This window comes from Sminthopsis crassicaudata, chromosome 2 (assembly GCF_048593235.1).
Source record: "Sminthopsis crassicaudata isolate SCR6 chromosome 2, ASM4859323v1, whole genome shotgun sequence".
Classification (NCBI taxonomy): Eukaryota; Metazoa; Chordata; class Mammalia; order Dasyuromorphia; family Dasyuridae; genus Sminthopsis; species Sminthopsis crassicaudata.
The window spans coordinates 522276623-522299899 of NC_133618.1; the positions used below are offsets into that span (position 1 = coordinate 522276623).

The window sequence follows — 23277 nt, forward strand, 5'->3', positions numbered from 1 at the left end:
CAGCAAAAGAACACTGGGAAATGAGTGTGGACCACAACATAGTAATTACACTCTTTCTGTTATTGTTTGCTTGAATTTTTGGTTTTCTTCCCAGATTATTTTTACCTTCTTTCTAAATCTGATTTTTCTTGTGTAGTAAGATAAATACAATATATGTATATATATTTATTCAGTTAACATATACTTAACATATTTAACATGTATGGGACTACATGCCATGTAGGGGAGGGGGTGGAAGAACGGAGGGGAAAAGTTGGAACAAAAGTTTTTGCAAGGGTCAACGTTGAAAAATTACCCATGCATATGTTTTGTCAATAAAAAGCTATTAAAAAAAAAAAAAGAAAAGAAAAAGTATCCATGCATATGTTTTGAAAATAAGCTTTAATCTTAAAAAAAAAAAAAAAAAAAAAAAAAAAAAAAAAAAAAAGAATAAATGAGACAGAAAAAAAATGACAGGTCCAGATAAGATACAATTATGGGAATAAATGTTTCACAGTGCTTCATGAATTTACTACAAAGTTTACAAGCTTCTTCTCAAAAGCACATGGTATTATATACCCATTATATTATCTAAAAACAGCACTAATTCAAGTCAATTATGTCTTAAGTCACAGCTAGAATGGATTTTTAAAAAATCTATAAGCATTTTCAGAAAAACAACATATGAGTTGAGAAGCAAAAAAAAAAAAAAAAAAAAAAAAAAAAAAAAAAAAAAGGTCTTAAGTGTAAAGAACTATATTGATTATCTGATAATTATTCCACAAGCTGCCTAAAACGACTCTACAGCTTCACTGTTGTTATCCCAAAACCTTTGGCACTTTGATTCAATGCTATGATTATATATGCAATGATTCATGGTTTGTACATATTCTACAAATACATAAAATAGGCTTAAGCATATTGAGAATGCTGATTTATTTAATTTACACAATGAAAATTTTTCTCTTTTTAAAGAATAATAGGACCATAGATTTAGAACTAGCTTTAAGGGTTCTTAAAAATATTAAAATATCTTAAATATATTACCACAACTGCCTTTTTTTTTTTTTTTTTTTCCTCTGAGGCTGGGGTTAAGTGACTTGCCCAGCGTCACACAGCTAGGAAGTGTTAAGTGTCTGAGACCAGATTTGAACTCAGATCCTCCTGAATTCAAGGCTGGTGCTCTATCCACTGCGCCACCTAGCTGCCCCACAACTGCCTTTTTTTAATGACACAGTTTAAGAGGGAAGAAGAGGGGGAAAAAGAGGAGGAAAAGAAGAAAAAAGGGAATGAAAATTATGTAAAAAAATTCAGAGTTCCAAAGGAGACAAAGGCATCTGCATCAACGTCACCAAAATGTACAGATAAGTAACATAGATCAAAAAAGTTGAGACATTTAGATTTATTTATTGAAATAAAGGGGATTCCAGAGGCAATTATTTTCACTGAAACTTACAGAAATTATCATTAATGAATCTATGTCAATGTAGATCACACAAAGAAAAGGTAGAAACTACCAACATTGATCCAAACAAACTTAAGAACAATGTTTTTGTTTGTTTTTAAAGAGGACTCTAATACTTTCAATTTACAAGTTGTTTGGAACAACAACTTTAAAAATACACTTAAGCAGGAAAAAAAATTAAAATTATATAGGAATTGAATGATATATATCACCCTTCTGTGTGCTGGCTATTTTGTACCAACAAAGCTTTCAATGATTCCTAAAAAGAGGAATTTTATATTCTAATACTTTAATCACAAAAAGCTGTTATTTTATTCAGCTGTGCAATAGTACATAAAGCATTAAGAATAAAAACAAAAGCAACTTATCATGTCCATTTTTATCTGAATTTCATTAAATTAATGAAAATGATTTTTATATTAGTAATAATAACAATAACAATGTCACTGACATCAGAAAGTATAGATACGTTATTCTTAAAGAATCTACATTTCTTGATAATGCAGCTAAGTGGCACAGTGACTAAAGTGCTAAACTTGAAAGTCAGAAATCTAAAAGTCTGAATATTCTTTCAGAAGATTGCTAGCTGTATTTGATCCTTAGGAGAGACATTAAAAATTCTCTTGGCTTGAATTTCTTCATCTGTAAAATAGGAATAATAGTACCTATCTCAAAATGTTGTGAAGATCAAAACCACTCTGCAAATCTTAAGACATTATATTTAGTTCCTAGCTATAGAAGCAATGGAAATTATACAATCTGTAACAGCAAGTTGAAAAATTTTTTAACATTTAGCAAATGCTTAGCAAGAGAAAATCTTTCAGTTACAATCACACAGCAAATGATCATTACACTTCACAATTCAAAAAACTATAATAAATGCCTGCATGTAATTAAAATAAAGACCTTGAACTATTCTGGAGAAATCAATAAATAAACTGTCAGCATAAACAAAAATGTTGTTCACAATCACCCAGACATTAATAAACAAAAATTTTATGAACAATGTTCTCAACAGATATTGTCACAAATACTTATGTCTAAGCTATGTGGAATGAAAAGTTTGCAAAAACTTAAGATACCAAGTGGAAAAAATCAAAATTATCTGTAATAGAATAAATGCATTATTCTGTCTACTGCTAAAGCTGATCTACTGGAATTGACATGAAAATGCTTTCAATGAACCAAAAGAAGATGACCTTACAGCCTAATATTTTTTATTTAATCCTTTTATATAATCCTTCGGTGAAATGTCTTTCAAAACATTCAACATAAAAGAATAGCAATTACAAGGGTTGCCAAATGGCAGAGTGGATAGAGCACTGGCCCTAAAGTCTGGAGGACCTGAGTTTAAATCTGGCTTCAGATATTTCATACCTCCTAGCTGTGTGACCCTGGGCAAGTCACTTAACCTCAAATGGGGGGGGGGGGTCGCGCGGGGAGAAGAACAGCAATTACACTGGCCTATTTCAAGACCATTTCTATCTAAACTACATTAAAAGAAGAAATTAGAGAATGACAAGCAACAACAACAATAATAAATATGAGATAAACCATGATGCTAATAACACCAGATCATTTTATAAATGTGTTTTAAGATTTGTGAAGCCCTTTGCCCATGTCATCTGTATTAACCTCTTGCGGTAAGTCTCAAACTTCTTTTGCACACAACTGAGGAATACTGATTTTAACATCGGTTACACTACTGAAGAATAGGGAGACTTGCATAAGCTGTATCCCTTCCATAGAAGCAGTCTTTTTTTCCCCTTAAGTTCCTTCTGAACTTAAGGTTCAAAAACTTTTTGAGATTGTATGCAAATGCAATAGGTAACTTTTACATATTCTACAAATACATGTGTTAGATAAATAAAATTTATAGTTTCCATATTATAGAATATGGAAAGACTAGTAGATGCTAAGAAAAGCAACTGTTTGTGCATTGGTCCCTGATTCCTCATATAAAAATCTAGGTAAGGAAATAAAATATACACAAAGAATACATTAAATGATGAAAATTAAGTGCCCAAATGAATGGCATTAACAACCAGATATGTAAAGGAAATGTTCAAAATGTTTACCATATGTTCACTGTATTTTTGTTGATGAAATATTTATATTTACAAATAATGAATACACCAACTTCTGGAAAGAATTTGAATAATCAAATAATTCTGCTAGAGAAAACTGGACTAAAGCTGGATCTGTAGATATTGATGGACAAGGATGTTCTGTGAAGGGAGGGAACAGAAAAGGGAACTGAGATATCAATGGAAAATACTTGGAATTAACAATAGAACATGAAGAATCCAGCTGGTTTGCTATGGGAAACACTTAGTATAAGAAATGGCTAGAAAGGAAAAATAGGCAAAAAAAAAAAGATTGTAAATTAAAGTTTGTTTTTTTTTTTTCCCTCCTAGCTGTCTTCATCCCAATTCTGCCTAAATCCTCCTCACTCAGCGAACCAGTTTAACACACCACTTTTCTGTACTCAAATCCCTTGCTTTAGGAAGCATCTCATGCCTTATACTAATCCCCAACCCTGGATTATCTCCAACATGAGACTCTTTTGCTCATGTGTCACTAAATGAAACCTGAGGAAGTTATACAACTTTTCAAATTGGATCTACCAGAAATTCATCCATTCTCAGCAAAGCAATTCTTTTACTCCTTTCTTGTTCATTCTCTACCCATCTACTTATTATTTCCGACTTTCCAGATTCTCAAATACATTTATCAAGCCCTATTTTCTCTCAACTACAGCATTTCCAGGTGACTATTTAGTAGGCATCTCAAATTTAATATGTCCAAAACAAAAATTCATCACCATGCTTCATTTTTCCCTTTCCTAACCCCCAACTTTCTTCTCTTCTAGAGGTCTCTATTTCTGTTTCTTCATTCTATCAGACATCTAGGTTTGAAACTGTTTCATTCTTTATATCATATTTCTACTCAAAAAAATACTCATTTCATACCATATCCAATCAACTGCCAAACTTCATCATTTCAGCCTAAACAATAATTCTCCCAAATGTCTCAACTCTCCATACACAGCCCCACTCCATAATTGATCTCTCTATCCAATATTTCTTTTTTCTACACACCCACCAAAGTGATTTTTCAGAAAGTCTAAACATGTCACCTCCATCCCCAACAATAAACTCCAATGGTTCCATATTACTTCTAGTATAATATATAAACTCTATAAAGCATTTAAAGCACTCCATAACCTGCCAGCTTCTTGAGGTCCTCCTGAATGTGTCTTGGTTTCTGTGGGGGAGGCAGGAGGACCACCACCACAGTCTCTGTCTTCCAGTTCTGATTCTGGTTCAGTTTGTCTGAGCTTATATGCTCTCTTATCATAGATCTGAATCTTGTCAAACTAAGTACTAAGTACATGTACTGAACTAGAAAACTGTTAAGCACCATGCTAAATAACCATTGTCTCTATCAATTCCACTGACTTAGCTCCTTGTAAGAATCCTTTGTTTCAAGTTCAGAATTTTGGCCCATAACAAAGGTGCATGTTTTGCTTAGGAAAGGGAAACATTAAGGGAATGGTAGCCAGGGAGGGGCTCTTTGATCCAGAAAGTTATAGGGGGCAAGGATGAATTCACGCATCTCATCCAGGAACAAAAGTAAAGCAAAATAACCTTAGGGATGAAGGGAAGGAGAAAGAATGTGCATGTTATGGAAATGGCCAGAATGGAATAAGTGAAGGGAAGCATGGTTGTATAGTGTTTCTAGAGAACATAGAACTTAATGAGGGTCTACTATGTAACAATATAAAGAAAAACTTCCTGCCCTCAAGGAGGTTTACATGGTAAGTTAACAGTTTAGGCCAAACGTTCTCCTTCAAAAGTTTATATCCCATGAATAATCTTCTAAATATCTAAAAGAAAATCTCTTTTCTAGGCAACATTTAAAATAACAAATCTAAGGTAAGATGTGACTACACAGTCTTTCCAGGGCTGTAAAGTACCAGTTGCTAACTGATTATATACAGCACGTTCTTTTAGAACTCATTAAAAATTACTGCCAAGCCAGTAAAGACTTCTTTGATACAGATAGAAGCTTTTCTATCTTTGTAATTTACACAAGTTTCCTTCCTTAAAAATTTAAGTATTTGTTTTTGTTATATTTAAGCTCTAAGTTGGCTCTCTCCCTCCCAACACCGCATTAGAAAGTCAATATTACACACACACACACACACACACACACACTCTCTCTCTCTCTCTCTCTCTCTCTCTCTCTCTCTCTCTCTCTCTCTGTCTCTCTCTCTCTCTCTCTCTCTCTCTCTCTCTCTCTCTCTCTCTCTCTCTCTCTCTCTCTCTCTCTCTCTCTCTCTTTTTGGTCAGTTCATTCTCTGAAAGTGGAAGTCCTTCATAGTTGATCTGAATGACCATTTACTTAGAATAGCCTTCTCATAGTTCAGTTAATCTTCAAAACACCTACTGCTGTTACTATGCATGTTTTCTTGTTTCTGCTCCTTTCACACTGCATTATTTCCATATTTTTCTAAACCAACTTGCCCAGCATTTCTTACAGGAGAATAGTCATCCATCATAATAATATACCAAAACCTATTCAGCCATTCCCCAATTGACAGGCATCCCCTCAATTTCTAGTTCTTTGCCATCACAAAGTGAACTGCTATAAATACTTTATAACATATATTTTATTTTTTCTCTAATCACTTGGGAAACAGATCAAGTCAAACATTGTTTTAGAATTCTTTGGACATAATTCCAAATTTTTCTACAAAAAAGGTGATCAGCTTACAATTCCCTTAATCATCAGAGTCCCAATTTTTTTCCAGATCCTCTTGAGCATATCATTTTCTCCTATCATTTTAGCCAATCAGTGCTGTGAAATGATAGGGTTGTTTTAATTTGTATTTTTCTAATTGATAATAATTTAGAGCATTTTTTTCATATGCCTATATACAATTTTGATATCTTCTTCCAAAAACTACCTGTTCACATCCTTTGACAACCTATCAATTGAAGAATGATTAATTTTTCTTATAGATCTGACTCGGTTCTCTCTATATTTGAGACATGAGGCCTTCATTCAAGAAACTGGCTATAAACCCCACCACAACCAGCTTTCTATTTTCTTTCTAATCTTGGCTGTATTGGTTTCATTTGTTCAAAACCTTTTTAACTTTATCCAAATTATCCATTTTATTATCCCTTAATGTTCTCAATTCTCATTTATTCAAAATTTTTTCTCTTATCCATAAATCCATTTTGATCTTATCTAAGTTAATGTTAAAACATTTGTCTATATCTAGTTTTTCCAGCAATTTGCCAAATAGTGAGTCCTTATCCCAAAAGTTTGGTTCTGGATGTTTACAAAATATGAGATTACTTTAGAAATTTGCTACTATCAATTTGGAACTATGCTGAAAAAGTTATCAAACTGTACATACTTTGTGACCCAGCAGTGTTACTACTGGGCTTATATCACAAAGAGAAGGGAAAAGGACCTGTATATGCAAGAATGTTTGTGGCAGCCCTCTTTGTGGTGGCCAGAAACTGGAAACTACATGGATGCCCATCAATTGGAGATTGGCTGAATAAATTGTGGAATATGAATATTATGGAATATTATTGTTCTGTAAGAAATCACCAACAGGATGATTTCAGAAAGGCTTGGGGAGACTTACATGAACTGATGCTGAGTGAAAAGAGTAGGACCAGAAGATCATTGTATACTTCAACAACAATACTATATGATGATCAATTCTGATGGATGTAGCCATCTTCAACAATGAGATGAACCAAATCAGTTCCAATAGAGCAGTAATGAACTGAACCAGCTACACCCAGCAAAAGAACTCTAGGAGATGATTATGAATCACTACATAGAATTCCCAATCCCTCTAATTTTGTCCGCCTGCATTTTGGATTTCCTTCATAGGCTAATTATACACCATTTCAAAGAACTATTCTTTTTGTACAGCAAAACAACTGTTTAGACATGTATACATATATTGTATTTAAGTTATACTTTAACATATTTAATATGTATTGGTCAACCTGCCATCTTGGGGTGGGGGGGGAAGGAGGGGAAAAATTAGAACAAAAGGTTTTACAATTGTCAATGTTGTAAAATTACCCATGCATATATCTGGTAAATAAAAACTATTAAATTTTAAAAAAAATTACTACTATGCTTTGTATACCACCTATTCTATGGATCATTTATTCTATTTCTTAACCAATACAAAATGCTTCATAATACAGTTTAAGATCTAGCACTTTTAGACCTTCTTCCATTACTTTTTTCTTTTTTTTTTGATCTTTCAAATAATTTTGTTATTTTTTTCTAGCTCAATAAATTAATTTTCTGGCAGTTTAATTGGGATGATGCTAAGTAGCTTAATTTAAGTAGAATTATCACTTTTATTACACTGATTTGGCCCACTATTTACAATTAATATTTCTCCAATTGTTTAAATCTGATTTTATTTGAAAAAAAGCATTGTGTTTATCAAGTTCTAGATTTGTCTTGGCAGGAATTTTACATTGTCTACCCCAGATTATTTTATGTTATCTATAATATTTTAAATAAAACATCCCTTACTATGCTTTCTCACAGAGTTTTATTGGTAACAGAGAAATAATGATTTATATGGATTTATTTTATATTCTGCTTTGCTAAAATTAACTGTTTCAACTAATTTTTTAAATTGAATCTCTAGGGAACATAAGATAGTCTACCTCTCAGACCTGTGGAGGAGGAAGGAATTTATGACCAGAGGAGAACTTGAGATCATTATTGATCACAAAATAGAAGATTTTGATTACATCAAACTAAAAAGTTTCTGTACAAACAAAACTAATGCAAACAAGATTGGAAGGGAAGTAACAAATTGGGAAAATATTTTTACAGTTAAAGGTTCTGATAAAGGCCTCATTTCCATATTATATAGAGAACTGACCCTAATTTATAAGAAATCAAACCATTCTCCAATTGATAAATGGTCAAAGGATATGAACAGACAATTCTCAGATGATGAAATTGAAACTATATCCACTCATATGAAAGTGTTCCAAATCATTACTGATCAGAGAAATGCAAATTAAGACAACTCTGAGATACCACTACATACCTGTCAGATTGGCTAAGATGACAGGAACAAATAATGATGAATGTTGGAGTGGATGTGAGAAAACTGGGACACTAATGTATTGTTGGTGGAGTTGTGAAAGAATCCAGCCATTCTGGAGAGCAATTTGGAACTATGCCCAAAAAGTTATCAAACTGTGCATACCCTTTGATCCAGCAGTGCTACTACTGGGCTTATATCCCAAAGAAACACTAAAGAGGGGAAAGGGACCTGTATGTGCCAAAATGTTTGTGGCAGCTCTTTTTGTAGTGGCTAGAAACTAGAAAATGAATGGATGTCCATCAATTGGAGAATGGTTGGGTAAATTATGGAATATGAAGGTTATAGAATATTATTGCTCTGTAAGAAATGACCAGCAGGATGAATTCAGAAAGGTTTGGAGAGACTTACATGAACCGATGCTGAGTGAAATGAGCAGAACCAGAAGATCACTATACATTTCAACAACAATACTGTATGAAGATATATTCTGATGGAAGTGGAAATCTTCAACATAAAGATCCAACTCACTTCCAGTTGATCAATGATGGACAGAAACAACTACACCCAGAGAAGGAACACTGGGAATTGAATGTAAACTGTTAGCATTACTATCTTTCTATCCAGGTTACTTATATCTTCGGAATCCAATTCTTAATGTGCAACAAGAAAATTGGATTTACACACATATATTGTATCTAGGTTATACTGTACCACATGTAAAATGTATGGGATTGCCTGTCATCTAGAGGAAGGAGTGAAGGGAGGGAGGGGAAAATTTGGAAAAATGAATACAAGGGATAATGTTATTTTAAAAAAAATTACTTATGCATATGTACTGTCAAAAAAAATTTATAATTATAAAATTAATTTAAATTTTTTTAAAAAATCGAATCTCTAGGATTTACTAAGTATATCATATCAACTGCAAAAAGAAAGTTTTATTTCCTCATTGCCCATTCTGATTCCTTCTATTTTTTTCTTATTGATATTGTTAGCATTTTTATTATTATTGTTATAGTAGTGATAATGGCCATCCACAGAATTCTATTTTTCATCTTTCTTATGAATTTATATCATTTTATTCAATTGTTAGTTTTTTGTTCCAGAAATATCAATTTATATTAACTGATGCAAAGTGGAGTTAACAAAATCAGAACATTGCTCACAGTAATAGTAATATTGTAGGATGATCAATTGTGAATGACTTATTCTTAGCAATACAATGAACTAAGATATTTCCAAAGGACTTATGATGAAAAATGTTTTCTACCTCCAAAAGAAAGAACTGATTACTGAAACATACTTTTTTTTTTTTTTTTTTTAAAAAAACCTTTTCTTTTGATTTGTTTTCTTTCACAACATGGATAATATCGACACATATTTACATCAAATTGTTTGCCTTCTCAAGGAGGAGGGAGGGAAAAGAAAGACTTTAGAACTCATAATTAAAGAAAAAATGAATGTTTAAAACTTTTACATGTAATTGGAAAAAAAGTATTTTTTAAAATGAGGGGGACAGACAGAGGACATGTCACATCCCCATCTATGCTTGAGAGTAAGGATTATTTATTTTGTAGCCCCAGTACTCAGTGAATATTAAGACGTTTAATAAATGCCTTTTTGCTTGATGATTACCCAATTTAAGCATTTCATAATTTTTATTCCTTTGTAATGTATTTGAAAATACTTCTTTAAACACATTATTCTATAATAAATTTCGCTCAACTTGTATCATTTTGCTACAATCACTACATCCATAAACTGCAAGCTTCCTGAGGGCAGAATCTTTTCTTACCAATACTTTGCATTTCCTTTATTGCCTAGCAATACTCTGTACCCAAGAGCTTAATAAATGACATTCATTTTACTCAGAGAATTTTGATCTATAGATTACATACTGCCTTCTACTTTTTTTATAATCTATACTATAGATTTCTAGAACCAACTCCACTTCATCTACAAAGAAGTTCTTATGGACCTCATTCCAAGAAAAATGTTTTCAAATGCACAAAATATATAGGATTACAAGGGAAATAAATTATTTTGAAATATAGTTAGCAACTGGGATTATATCCCAAAGAGATCCTAAGGAGGGAAAGGGACCCACATGTGCAAAAATGTGTGTGGCAGCCCTCTTTGTAGTAGCAAGAAACTGGAAACTGATGGATGCTCATCAATTGGAGAATGGCTGAATAAATATTATATGAATGCTATAGAATACTATTGTTCTGTAAGAAACGACTAGCAGGATGATTTCAAAGAGGACTGGAGAGACTTACATGAACTGATACTAAGTGAAATGAGCAGAACCAGGAGATCATTGTACATGGCAACAAGACTATACGATGATCAATTCTGATGGACAGAGCTCTCTTCAACATTGAGATGATTCAAACCAGTTCCACTTGTGCAGTGATGAAAAAAGCCATCTACACCCAGAGAGAAAATCATGGGAACAGAGTATAGAATACAACATAGCATTCTCACCCTCTATTTTAATTTGTTTGCATTTTGTTTTCTTCCTTCTTGATCTGATTTTTCTTGTGCAACAACTAACTATAAATATGTGTACATATATTAGATCTAATGTGTATTTCAACATATTGAATATGTATTGGACTACCTGCCATCTAGGGGAAGGGATTGGGGTAAGGAGGGGAAAATTTGGAACAAAGATTATGCAACAGTCAAAGTTGGAAAAATTACCCATGCATATATGCTTTGTAAATAAAAAGCTTTAATAATAATAAATAAAAAAAAGAAATATAGGTAGCAAAATTGAAAGAAACAGGTTAAGAACCCTTACTTTAGAGGAAGTAAATTCTACTAAAATGGAAGATTTGGAGGGGGATATAGAAGTTGCACAGACCCTGATGGAATCTTCACTTCTGCATAAATTGAGGAAATAAAAGATCACAGACCCATACAAGTATCAAAGTGGAAGTTAATTCTCTAAATAAGCCTTTTATTGGGATAGTAGAAAAGAAATACTAGGTAAAACTAACAAAAATATTCTCTAATAAAGACTAGATAATTTTTGTTTATAAAATTCAAATTATACTATGTGCCTACTTTCTATTCTGAAACAGGGTGTTTTAAGGTACATAGCTTAACCCTAACTATCTTGCATTTAATAGATAGAAAAACCAGAAAAACTAGGTTCAGAAAAGTGAAACTACAGAGAACTTGATCACTATAGAACCTGAACAAGGAAGTCACTATATGTGTCCTAACAATACATTCAAAATTATGCACCCTTTGAAACACTATAGGTTTGTAATTTGCATGCATAAAAACTGTACCAACAATTCTAGAAGTATCTTTGCACGAGAGATTTACTTTCTTTAAGGAACATGTGGAGACCTAAGAGGACAAATTCTGCAAAGTTTTGAAGATTTTTTTAAACAATTAGCAATTTATCTAATTCTGATGGAGTTCTAGTGCCATTTTCCAATCTGTTTCAAACTAAATCAAAATTTAAATCTACTAATCCAAAAATAAACTTAAAAATCAATTTTCTCCTAAATTAAAATACATCATTAACTCAATAAGCAAATTAGAAAACTGCAATTCACCCTAACAAAAAACATATCAATTCTAGGTGTTAACATTTTGAAAGAAATGATCAACGAATATTCAATAAATAGGAAAATTAGTTCTTATAGTAATGAAAAATTTAGTAACAATACTAGAAAATAGCAAATTTTATTTTTTAAGAAAAGTTTTTATATTGAATTCTAGTTTAGCTCTACTTCAGTGCAAAGATTGAGTGAAACCTAATTATCAATTAGTCCACATATATTTCTTGAGAAACATAAGTATCTTATAAAGTGACCTATCTTCAAAATATGAAGCTTTTTAAAAATTATAATATATATGTTTGAATTTTGTTTTTATATAATTGCTTTTTAAATGATTACATAAACTTCTAAAGGCTAGCAATTCACAAAACTAGTTACAAGGAAAGAAGAAGGAAAAGGAATAAACCATTTTGCCAATATTACCTCATTTGATCTTCATAACAACCCTGCAAGATAGATGCTGTTATAATCCAATTTTATAATTGAGGAAACTAGAACAAAGAAGTCAAGTGACTTTCCCACAGTCACACAGCTAATATATATTTGGACATATAGCTAATATTTATATAAGCTATATGATATAGTATGTATTATCTATATATATATATATATTATAATACATAATAATATATACAGCTAATATATATTTGGACTCAGATCTTCCTGACTCCAACCCTAGTGTACTACCTAACTGTACCACCTAGATGTCAAAAATGTACTGTACCATTTCCTACTAGACTACAAGCCTCTGAAATTCTCACAGGAATCTATTTACCCTGGAAGATCACTTCAGGCCCTGGAACTCACACCTCAGAAATATTGGCTGCCTCTGAGAGCCACCTTGGATTAGAGGGTAGAGGGCTCCTTCCAGAGTCTTCATTTAAGAAACCTTCCCCAGGCCTTTAAATATTGTGCATTTTTCCCTCACCTCTTTCCAGCTTCCTTTTATGTGTTGTCTTACCTAATAGAAAGTAAATTCCTTTTATGCTTGTATTTATCTTCCAAGCTTACAGAACAGTGCCCAGAACATAATAAATGCTTAAGAAATGTTAGCTGAGGAGCAGCTAGATGGCTCAATGATTAGAGTACCAGACTTTAAGTCCAGAAGGAGATGAGTGAGTTCAGATCTGGTCTCACACTTATATTCTACCTGTGTGACCTTGGGCAAGTCACTTAACCTCAACTGCCTCAGCAAAAAAAAAAAAAAAAAAAAAAAAAAAAAAAAAAAAGGTAGTTGACTGACTTACCAGAGAATCAGTCACAAAACCTCATCATTTTTCTGTTTCCCATTAACCTCTCTGTACACTAAACTTTTTTGCAACAAGAAATATAGTTAAATAAAATAAAATGGCCAGATGGATAGATAAATTTGGAGGGTTTTTTTAATCCTTAGATTTCGTGGCATTCCATAATACTGTGTTTTTTAAATGATTTTATTTCTGGACCCCCAATATTTCCTTTTTAAAAAAAAAACCATTTATTAAACATTTATTCTGGTATATACACTGGTAAACCTATTGGAGAATAAAATAAAAATAAAAATAAGACTCATCTTTATCCTTAAAGTTGGTTGCTTAGTCTAATAAAGTCAAGTATGAAGTTGGTTTCTAAGAAGAAAGCGAGTTCTTCTAGCTGAGGTACCTTGTAAGATATTTGTAATTTGAGGTGATTAAAGCAATCTAATAGATATTCTCAAATCTCCTTTTTGAAAACTACCTACTTCATCTTCAGTATTTTATATTCTGACTTCTATCTATATTACTGTACTGAAATATCTTTCTCTAAAGTAATAACAAGCTTAATCACAAATGTAATGTCCTTTTTCTGATTTATACTTCAGACTCACATTTACAAGGTGATTTGAATTTTACAAAATAATTTAATCCTAACAACTCTTGTGAGATGTTGAGAAGAGAGGTAGGTCATCATCTCTCTTAATTTCTGCAGCCTTTTATATGAAGGTTATGGAATATTATTGCTCTGTAAGAAATGACCAGCAGGATGAATTCAGAAAGGTTTGGAGAGACTTACATGAACTGATGCTGAGTGAAATGAGCAGAACCAGAAGATCACTATACATTTCAACAACAATACTGTATGAGGATGTATTCTGATGGAAGTGGAAATCTTCAACATAAAGAAGATCCAACTCACTTCCAGTTGATCAGTGATAGACAGAAACAACTACACCCAGAGAAGGAACACTGGGAATTGAATGTAAACTGTTAGCACTACTGTCTATCTACCCAGGTTACTGATACCTTCGGCATCCAATACTTGACGTGCAACAAGAAAGTTGGATTTACACACATATATTGTATCTAGGTTGTACTGTAACACATGTAAGATGTATGGGGTTGCCTGTCATCTGGGGGAGGGAGTGAGTACAGGGAGGGAGGGGAAAATTTGGAAAAATGAATACAAGGGATAATGTTATTAAAAAAATTACTCATGCATATATACTGTCAAAAAATTTTATAATTATAAAATTAATTTTTAAAAATATAGATGGATGCAAAAGAAAAAAAATAAAGTTTTTTATTTAAAAAAAAATTCTGCAGCCTTTAACATTAAGCCACCCCTATTTTCTGAACATTTTTCCTTGGTTTCCACAATTTACTTTCACCATTTTATTTCATCCCAAACTAAATAAAATATCTACTCACATACACAGAGGAATAATCATTATATAAAATGCACTAGTTTGTTCTAGTTCTACTATTCTCAAAGAAGCTAATACATCTGAAATAAGACTTTCTAGGTCTCAGCTACCACTGAATATGTAAAATAAGCCATTAAGAACCCCATTATGATTCAAAATGAGATAAATATCATAGTAATCTAATATGGACTTACCCCCAAATGAGTATTTACTAAGAAATAAGCTTTTTGTGAAGTGACAACCACTCTCTCATTGGAAAGTCAAAAGAGATGATAATAAGAAATCCAAGTTAAAACAACTCTAAGCCTTTACCCTAGCAAATTGGCAAAGATGACAAAAAAAAAAAAAAAAAAGAAGAAGAAAAAAAAAAGAAATATGGATATAATACACTGTTGGTGTTAATAGTTAATCCAACTATTCCAGAAAGCAATTTGAAATTATGCCACATGCCATGGAAACCAAAGACAGAAAGAAAATATTTTTTGCATCACTCTTTTAGATACTTTTTTAGGTAGTATATAAACTCCTCGAGGCCAGAGAATGTTTTTTGTTGTTTCTCTAGCATGAAGCTCTACATCTAATACAAAGTAGTAGGTGCTCAGTAAAACGTTCACTGGTGAGTCGAAGGCTTGGCTTCAAATTCCAGTTCTGATCTTTGACTACCACTTTTTTTACCTGTATATCCAAAGGCAAATCACTTATCTTTCTGAATGTATTTTCTCACCTGTAAAATTAAGAAACTGGCTTAGAAGCCCTCTTTAAGGTACCTTAAATTTATGTTGAATTTTATGACACTGTGATATTTAAAAAAAACAAAACAAAACAAAAAAAAAAAACAACACACCAGGCAAAGACAAATTGTTAAGCCTCATGTCAAGTTAAAGGTAATGCAGTTAAAACTGGAGAAGTTTAGAAAAATAAATATAGGAAGGTGGGCTGTTCACAATTCAAAAGACTAAGACAGGTGGGTTACTCTCCCTCTTTAGCCCTACCTCCAATTTCTAGTTCCCTCTTATATTTAAGGATCTATTTGTATCATTAAAACATGGAAACCAGGGCTTTAAAAAAACGGATCTTTGGGGAAAGTATTGCTCAGGAATGCCTTCCCACAATCTCCCCAGTTATAGGGATTCCAGAAAAGATGAGTAGATTGGTTTCGAAGGGGCAGAAATGGAGGAGGTATCCAACTATGCAGTCCCAGGAATGGAAGCATGTGCCCAAGCTCCTCCTCCTACTGTATGTAAGCAGTCCTTTTAGAAAGTTTGATTGTTTCTACTTATGATTGGAGAGATCAAGCAGGCTTACAGATAGCATTTAAGTAACTTACAAGACACAATAAGAGAAGAAAAATGGGGCAGGCAAGTAAGGCATTCTTTTTTCAAAATAATACAATATACACAAAAATCAGTAAAATGTTACAAATATTACATGCCACTTGTTAACACTCATCAAAAATTACTTAAAATGTTTTACTAAATTATAAAACAATCCTTTTAAGAACTTACAGACACAAAAGAAAGGTAATCTATCACTATCCCTAGGGAACAGATGCTAAGAATTAAACAAGTGTTAGAAATAATAAATTTAAAATAAGGAATTCCTGAAATGATAAAAGTATGTCAGAAATGAATTAAAAATTCATTTTCAAAGTACAGTAATTTAATCATACTTCATTCATCAGCCATCACTGAATGAATTTATCAAATTAATCATACTTTTTAAAAAAATTAACTTTTCATGGATATCTAAAATGTATTACACATCTTTTATAAACAGGGTATCATTTAACCTTTTCTAACAAAGAATCATTCTTGGTAACTTAGATATTATATGACGCCTTATGTCAGTAAAATCTGTAAGACTCTTCACCTTTAATATTGTATTAAATGTTTCCAGAATATTATGCCTTTCTAGTTGGTATACTTCTTACCTCTTCAATTTATGCTTAAACCTGAACACTCATAGGGTTCTCTTCTCAAAGACCACTGTCTCCCTCCCCATTATATAAGGTCTGGTTTCCAGGAAAAACCCCCAACCAATAAGTATTACTAAAATAAATTTAGTTTTATAGACAACACTAAGTCAACGGGTTCTACAGAACTGAGGTTGGCTATAATCTAAAAATAGAATAGAATTTTAGATCTGGAAAGGATCTTGGGCATTACCTAACCCTGAAATGACAAACAACACTCCTGGAAAGATGCCTGAACCAGATTAAAATGAAACTGGAATTTTTTTTTTTAATAAAATATACAAAAATACAATAAAAGGTAAATAACATTATAATTTAAAACAGCAAATATGTAGCCTGCAGGGAATAAATTCAAATTAGTGACTCTCATTTTTATTTGAGTTTGATACCACTGTTCTGGTCAATCATAAACGTAGCTCAGTGAAAAGATTACTGACATCATCATAAAATCCAGTTTAAATTTCCCCTCCAATACTCCCTAGCAAGAGTGATCTTGGGCAAATCATTTAACCTCTTTTGGCAAGAAGGAGCTAGATTAAAAGGTCATTAAGGCCTTTTCCAGTGTAAATCTATGACCCTTTATGACAATTTTATAGGAAAGAAGAAATAAGCATTTATTAAGCATCTACTATGTGACAGGTCCTGGACTAAGGACTTTTTACAAATGTTTCCTTTGATTTTCACAACAATCTTAGGAGGTTGGTGCTAGTATTATCCCTATTTTACAGAGGAGAAAACCAAGCCACACAAGGTAGGCGATTATCCAGGATCAGACAATTAATAAATGTGGTTTGATTTGAATCTAGGTTTTCCTGACTCCAGATGCAGAGGTCTATCCACCTTGCCACTTTGATATACAAATAGTCTCTATTATTAGTTACTCTCAATGCTCAAACAAGGTAATCAAGTGCCTGGCACATAATTAAAAACTAGTAACTATTTGTTCCTTCTGTCCTTCTCAATAGTATTAAGCTATAAACTGATAATAATTGGCCAAAAAAAAGCTCCATGGCCCTTTACCTTCCAAAATTGTATTATGGTTTCTTTTAGACTATATGTATATTTATTTGCTTTCTCTACAAAAGTATCCTCAAACTTCTTTAAGACCCTTTTATAATCCTAAAATTATTGGGCTACATCTATCCACATTTACTATATTAGAAATTAAAACTGATGGATTTATTAATTTGTTTTTATTATTTTAAAATTTTAATTACTTATTAATCCATTTTAAAATAATCAGTAAATATTGATTAAGCAGTTACTATGTGCTAAGTATTGTACCTGAGATACAAAAAGAAGCTTACAATCTAACAGAGGAGAAAATATTCACATAAATATATACAAAGCAATCATTTATATGATAAACAGAAAATTATTAACATAGAGAATTAACTACAAGGGAATGGGGAAGCCTTATAAGAACAGAATTCAGTAGGGACTTAAAGCCAGGGAGATCAATAGTCAGCACAAAGGAGGAAAAATTCCAGGAATGAGGACTAGTTAGAGAGAATTATAAAGCATTACATAAATATTTTCATGAAAAATAATTGTTTTCCAAAACAAAATTTAGTGAGAAAAGTAGCACTGTTTTCCATATTTTTGCACATTTTTTAAAAAAATGTCTAGCTTGATGGAAAACAGTTGGATTCTTCTGTTCCTTTAATCTGGAGGATAGCTGTTCTGATTGAAGTGTCTGACAAAAATTCAGTCTCAAAAAAGCTATTTAGTTGAAAAAGGATAGTTTTTAATATGTAAATAGTTTCTTAGCAATATTATAAAAATATTTTTTTCGAGCCCCCAAACAACCCTGGAATAGAAAGGACTTATATTACTATCATATTTATTCTAAAGAAAAAACTAAAGTTCACAAGAGTTAGGTAATGTGTTTAAAGATTTATAGGAAGTTAAGAAAATTCAATTCCCTTAAAAATTGTTTCTCCATGCTCTGAGGAACATTAAATATCTACATATTTATTTCTATAAATGGTCAACAATAAGAATCATAAAGAAACTGTAAAGTCCATGGTAGAGAATGGTAAAGAACCAAACTATCAATTTCCATGTCAACAAAGCAGAGTGATTTCATACTACTATAGATCATTGTGTATTTGAATAGATTCCAAAATTTTTTTAAGAATTAAAGAATTTAAAACAATTAAAAAATAAACCCAATTATTATTCTACGTAGGAATAAAGTGATTTAAAGCTCAAGTAAAATACTTCAAATAAAAAATGAACTCATATTTTAAAATTTATGAATAAAGGATAAATCAATCCAAAATGTTCTTCACATTAAATATTTCACTCAGTTCAAATCAATGACAATGATACAAATAAAAATAACAGATTTTCTTCATGATCAAATCTTCTCATTTTTTGTCTCTAAGACTTTTTTTTTTTTTTAATAAGGGACTACTAAAATGGTAATGGGATGAATAAGAAGAAATGATGAGGAAATACTGTATTAAGTTCTGCCACTGAGGAAAATCTCTTCCTCAACTCTTTAGTTTAAAACTTTAAGTTCTAGTGTCAATGTATTGCTGTAACTATATAGAATATATATTCCTTCTGTAAACATGTATATTTTCTAAACTTAAATTTAAACTTTGTAAATTTAAACTTAGTGAAATAAAAGATTAACATTGATTTAAAAATTATAACAAATATATTCCAGTTAGCTAAAAAGGAGAGGGGGAGTAGGGAAAGAGAGAATTATGCCAGAATTTTTATATAATCCTATTAACAAAAATAATAAGACTTTCCAATAGTCTTATAGCAATAGGAAAAAAAGCAAAAAAAAATGGATCTTTACAAATCAGACCTAATTCCAGTCTACTATATATGTATTTTGAAATAGTTATATAAAGCTTTATGTCATGTTTCAGTTCTCAAAGTAAAGACTATTGCCCTTAAAGATAATATTTTTAGCCTCAAAAATTTGTAATGTGATTTCTAATATATATTCAAGATAAATTCAGGTAACCCTTCTTAAATGTCACAATACACATTAAAGAAACTCTTAAGAAGTTCAGAGTCTCAAAAGATTTGGGGAAATTGGACTCAGTAAGAATCAGTGCTCAGCCTAGGGGAAAGCAAAAGCCAACCATGTTTAAAAAAAGAGCATGAAAATGAGCATATATTGAATTTCAAGAAATGTAAATGCAGAGATTACTGGGGGTGGGATGTACCTGGGACAAAGATCTCTTGGAGATGAAAGGAAGGACAGTAGAAAGGAGAGAGTTTTGGAGTCCACTAGTGCTAAAGCTTTGAGGGATAAACTCCCATTGATTTGCAATCTATGTGAACTTGTTTTGACCAGAGGAAAAAAATTATGGAGGTAAGCTGTAAAATGACGCAAATTTGGAACACCTTTTTCGGTAAGATAGGTTTTATAAGAAAATGCAAAGTCTGCTAAAAGGAAAGGTGTTTGCCTCCCCCCCCTTTATAGAAAAATGAATGGAAGTCTCAATACTAAACTCTCACTTCAGTTTTCTCAATTAACAGCAAAATTAATTTTTAAAATTCAAATTCCTCCTTCAAAAAGGGAAACCTAATAATAGTTAGGTTTAATAATAGCAGTTCCGAAAGGTCTTATCAAACAGTGTTACTTTGTAAGGAAAGATCTTCCAGAGTGATGCCAGCCAAATCCACAATGCAAAATTTTACTTTATGCAACCTCATGCATGTATTTACTGCAATTAAGAATAAGAAAAGTTTTCTACCACCATTTCCTAGATTAAAGTAATTGGGGACATTATCTGAATCGTGCACACCCAGATTCAAGGCCTAGCTAATCCCTTTAGAACAAGATTTTACTATGCTTAAGTTCAGGAGTGGGACTGCCACACTCCAGCAGCAGCACTACTATCTACATAAATACAGATTATGACGGCTAAAGACAGCATAATAAACATACTTATAAATTTCCAACGCACGGCTTCAAGTCACTCGCATACAGATTCTTCCCACCTGCTTGCTGCCAAGCGTCCAAAACCTACACTGCAATGCACCTTTCTCCCGATCCCTTCCCTCCCTCCGCGCTTTCTGTTTAGAACGCAATTCGCCCTCAAGGGCAGATGAGGCGGTTCGGCTTCATCCTGGCAACACTCATCATCACCTTGTGGTCCCTTCTGCAGTAACCTCATCAAGTGACTGAAGTCACGCAACAAATTAAAAAAGAAATCTGAAAGCAAAAAACGCCCTCACAACCTCTCGGAAATTCCACACTACCTGTGAAGGGAGCCCGCCGCGCACGGCTGCGCAGAAGAGGAGGCACCTTTCCCCGACCCCGTGCCCCCGGTCTTTCAGTCCCTCTCTCTGCCTCCCTGCCTAACACCTTCCCCGGAGGCCTCCGCTCCAAGCTTGGCTCGCACATCTGCCTGCAGCTGGCGCAGTGGGAAGGGAAGGCAGACAGCCACGCTCCCCCGAGACGCGAAGGTTCGGGGAGGGGGGGCTGTTGGGGTTGCTCAGCCCACAGCCAGGTGCCGCTCCGGGGCTCACGGCGCCTCCGCTGCAGCCGCCGCCGCCGCTGCCTTCGGGGCTCGTGCGCTGGGTCTGCGCCCTGGTAGTCCACGCGCTCGGGCTGGTGCCGGTCTCGCTCTCGCCCCAGCCTTGGAGCTTAGCGGCTCCTGCAGCCAAGTCCCGGCTCCCCGGCCTCCCCCCACCCCCTCCCGCTATCCGGTCCCGGCACTCCGGTCCTCCCCTTCCCAGAGATTCCTGGAAGCGATTCGCCCTCAGCACCCCCTCGAGCCCCGGCGAGGCCTGCGTGGGTCCCGTACCATTATCCTCACGGGGCGGACTCCGGAAGGGCAGCAGCTCCACCTCCTCCTCCTCCGCGGCCTGCAGCCATCTATCGGGAAGCGTCTCCGAAGGCGGCAGCAAAAGCCGCCGGACAGGAACAGCCCAGGGATACCTCCTCAGAACTAACTCAGCTCCGGCGCTAGAAGCAGCAGCAGCAGAAGCCGAGTCTTTCATAATTGTGCGACCAACTCCTGCGGGTGACTGGCCACAGGGACGCGCCCGCGCCCGCCTCCGCCGCCTGACGGAGCCGGAGACACACCACGTGAGCGACGCGTCATGCGCGCCTCCGCGGGGTGCGGTCACGTGACTCCGCCCACCGCGAATTCTCCGCTAGCCCCCGGAGTTCTTCCCACTTCTCTTTTGATCTGCGTCTGCGGCTGGAACGCTCTGGGTTGGGGTGACACGGGGGAACCCCTAAAGCAGGCGAATCAGGACCCCCACCGCAGCAGCTGAAATCCAGCCTAGTGTTGTCGCCTCAGCAGTCTCCCCAGCGGCGCGCAGCCCGCAGAAGCTGAGCTATCGTGGGAGCCTGAGGAGCAGCACCCTCATTCCCCCTCTCCCATCCCCACTCGGGTTCTCCACCTTCCTGATGCGCTGTCTCTAGAAAGGGGGGTAACGTGAGCGTGGGTCTGAGAGGTTCTCGTCACCAGAAGGAAGCATCATCCAGGACCCCTCCCCCATCCCCACTCGGGTTCTCCACCCTCCTGATGCGCTGTCTCTAGAAAGGGGGGTAACGTGAGCGTGGGTCTGAGAGGTTCCTGTCACCAGAAGGAAGCATCATCCAGGACCCCTCCCCCTCTGTGGCTGCTCCTTCTCTCATCTCATTTCCTCATCTTTACTCTGGAACGTCTCTGACCTGTTCCCCCTATCTCAGGAAGTTCGTGGTTGGGTTAAACATCACCCTTTAGAAGCCCGTCAGCCTTGGTCTCTACCCCGATTCCAGCGCCTCCCTTCCGTGCCAGGAGACCTAAAATGCCGCTGAAGGAGGGAGCTCGGCTAGAGCATCTTACTTCCCGGGACTCCGACTTGCCCCAGGAGATTCATCGTTGGGTTAAACACAGTCACCCTAGAACAGCCCAGGAACCTGCACTCTGCCAGTCGCCACTCTCCCCATTAGATCAGGGTGGAGCGGCGAACTCCAAAACCTCCGAGCTGATGATGTGTCATCCTCTTACTGTAAACTCCAAGAAGGTTATAACTCACTCTGAGCACAGAAGGTGCAGAATAAATATTTGCTGAGTGATTTACACTTTTCCCTCCTGCTCCTGGGTTTCCACCCACTCGTGTCTAAATAACCTTCAGTGCACACATCTCCAATTCAATTCAAAATTTTCAATAACTTCTCGTTCATACTGTGTAAAGTCTAAATAACTAACCTTGAAATGAAAGGTCTTCCACAATCAACCCCATCCCTCCAGCCTCATTTCTTATAATTTCCCTGACCCTTCTGCTCCAGTCAAGTGAATTTACCATTCTATAAAGATGCCATGCAATGTTCTAGTTCCATATTGTATGTAATAACATAATCAAATATTTAATGTGGGGAGGGGACTATGTATCATATCTTTCCAAATTAAAATAACAGTCTGTCTCTGCAAATATCAACCCAGCAACTAATATAGAAAAAATATTTGAGAGAGATTTCAGTCCAGGAGCATATAGTTAGATTTTGAACCTGAAATGTTTTTTTTTTTTTTT

The 23277-nt window shown here is 34.6% G+C and overlaps 1 protein-coding gene across 3 annotated transcripts in view; it reads right to left on the bottom strand.

Moving 5' to 3' along the window:
• The window catches only part of TRPM7 (transient receptor potential cation channel subfamily M member 7), a 127571-nt gene extending 105762 nt beyond the window's left edge, over positions 1–21809 (bottom strand). For all 3 annotated transcript variants that reach the window (XM_074294493.1, XM_074294494.1, XM_074294496.1), the window contains exon 1: positions 21558–21809. In XM_074294493.1, the coding sequence (XP_074150594.1) occupies positions 21558–21560 (3 nt within the window). In that variant the 5' untranslated portion in view covers positions 21561–21809. The remainder of the gene's footprint in view (positions 1–21557) is intronic.
• Positions 21810–23277: the final 1468 nt, after the last annotated feature.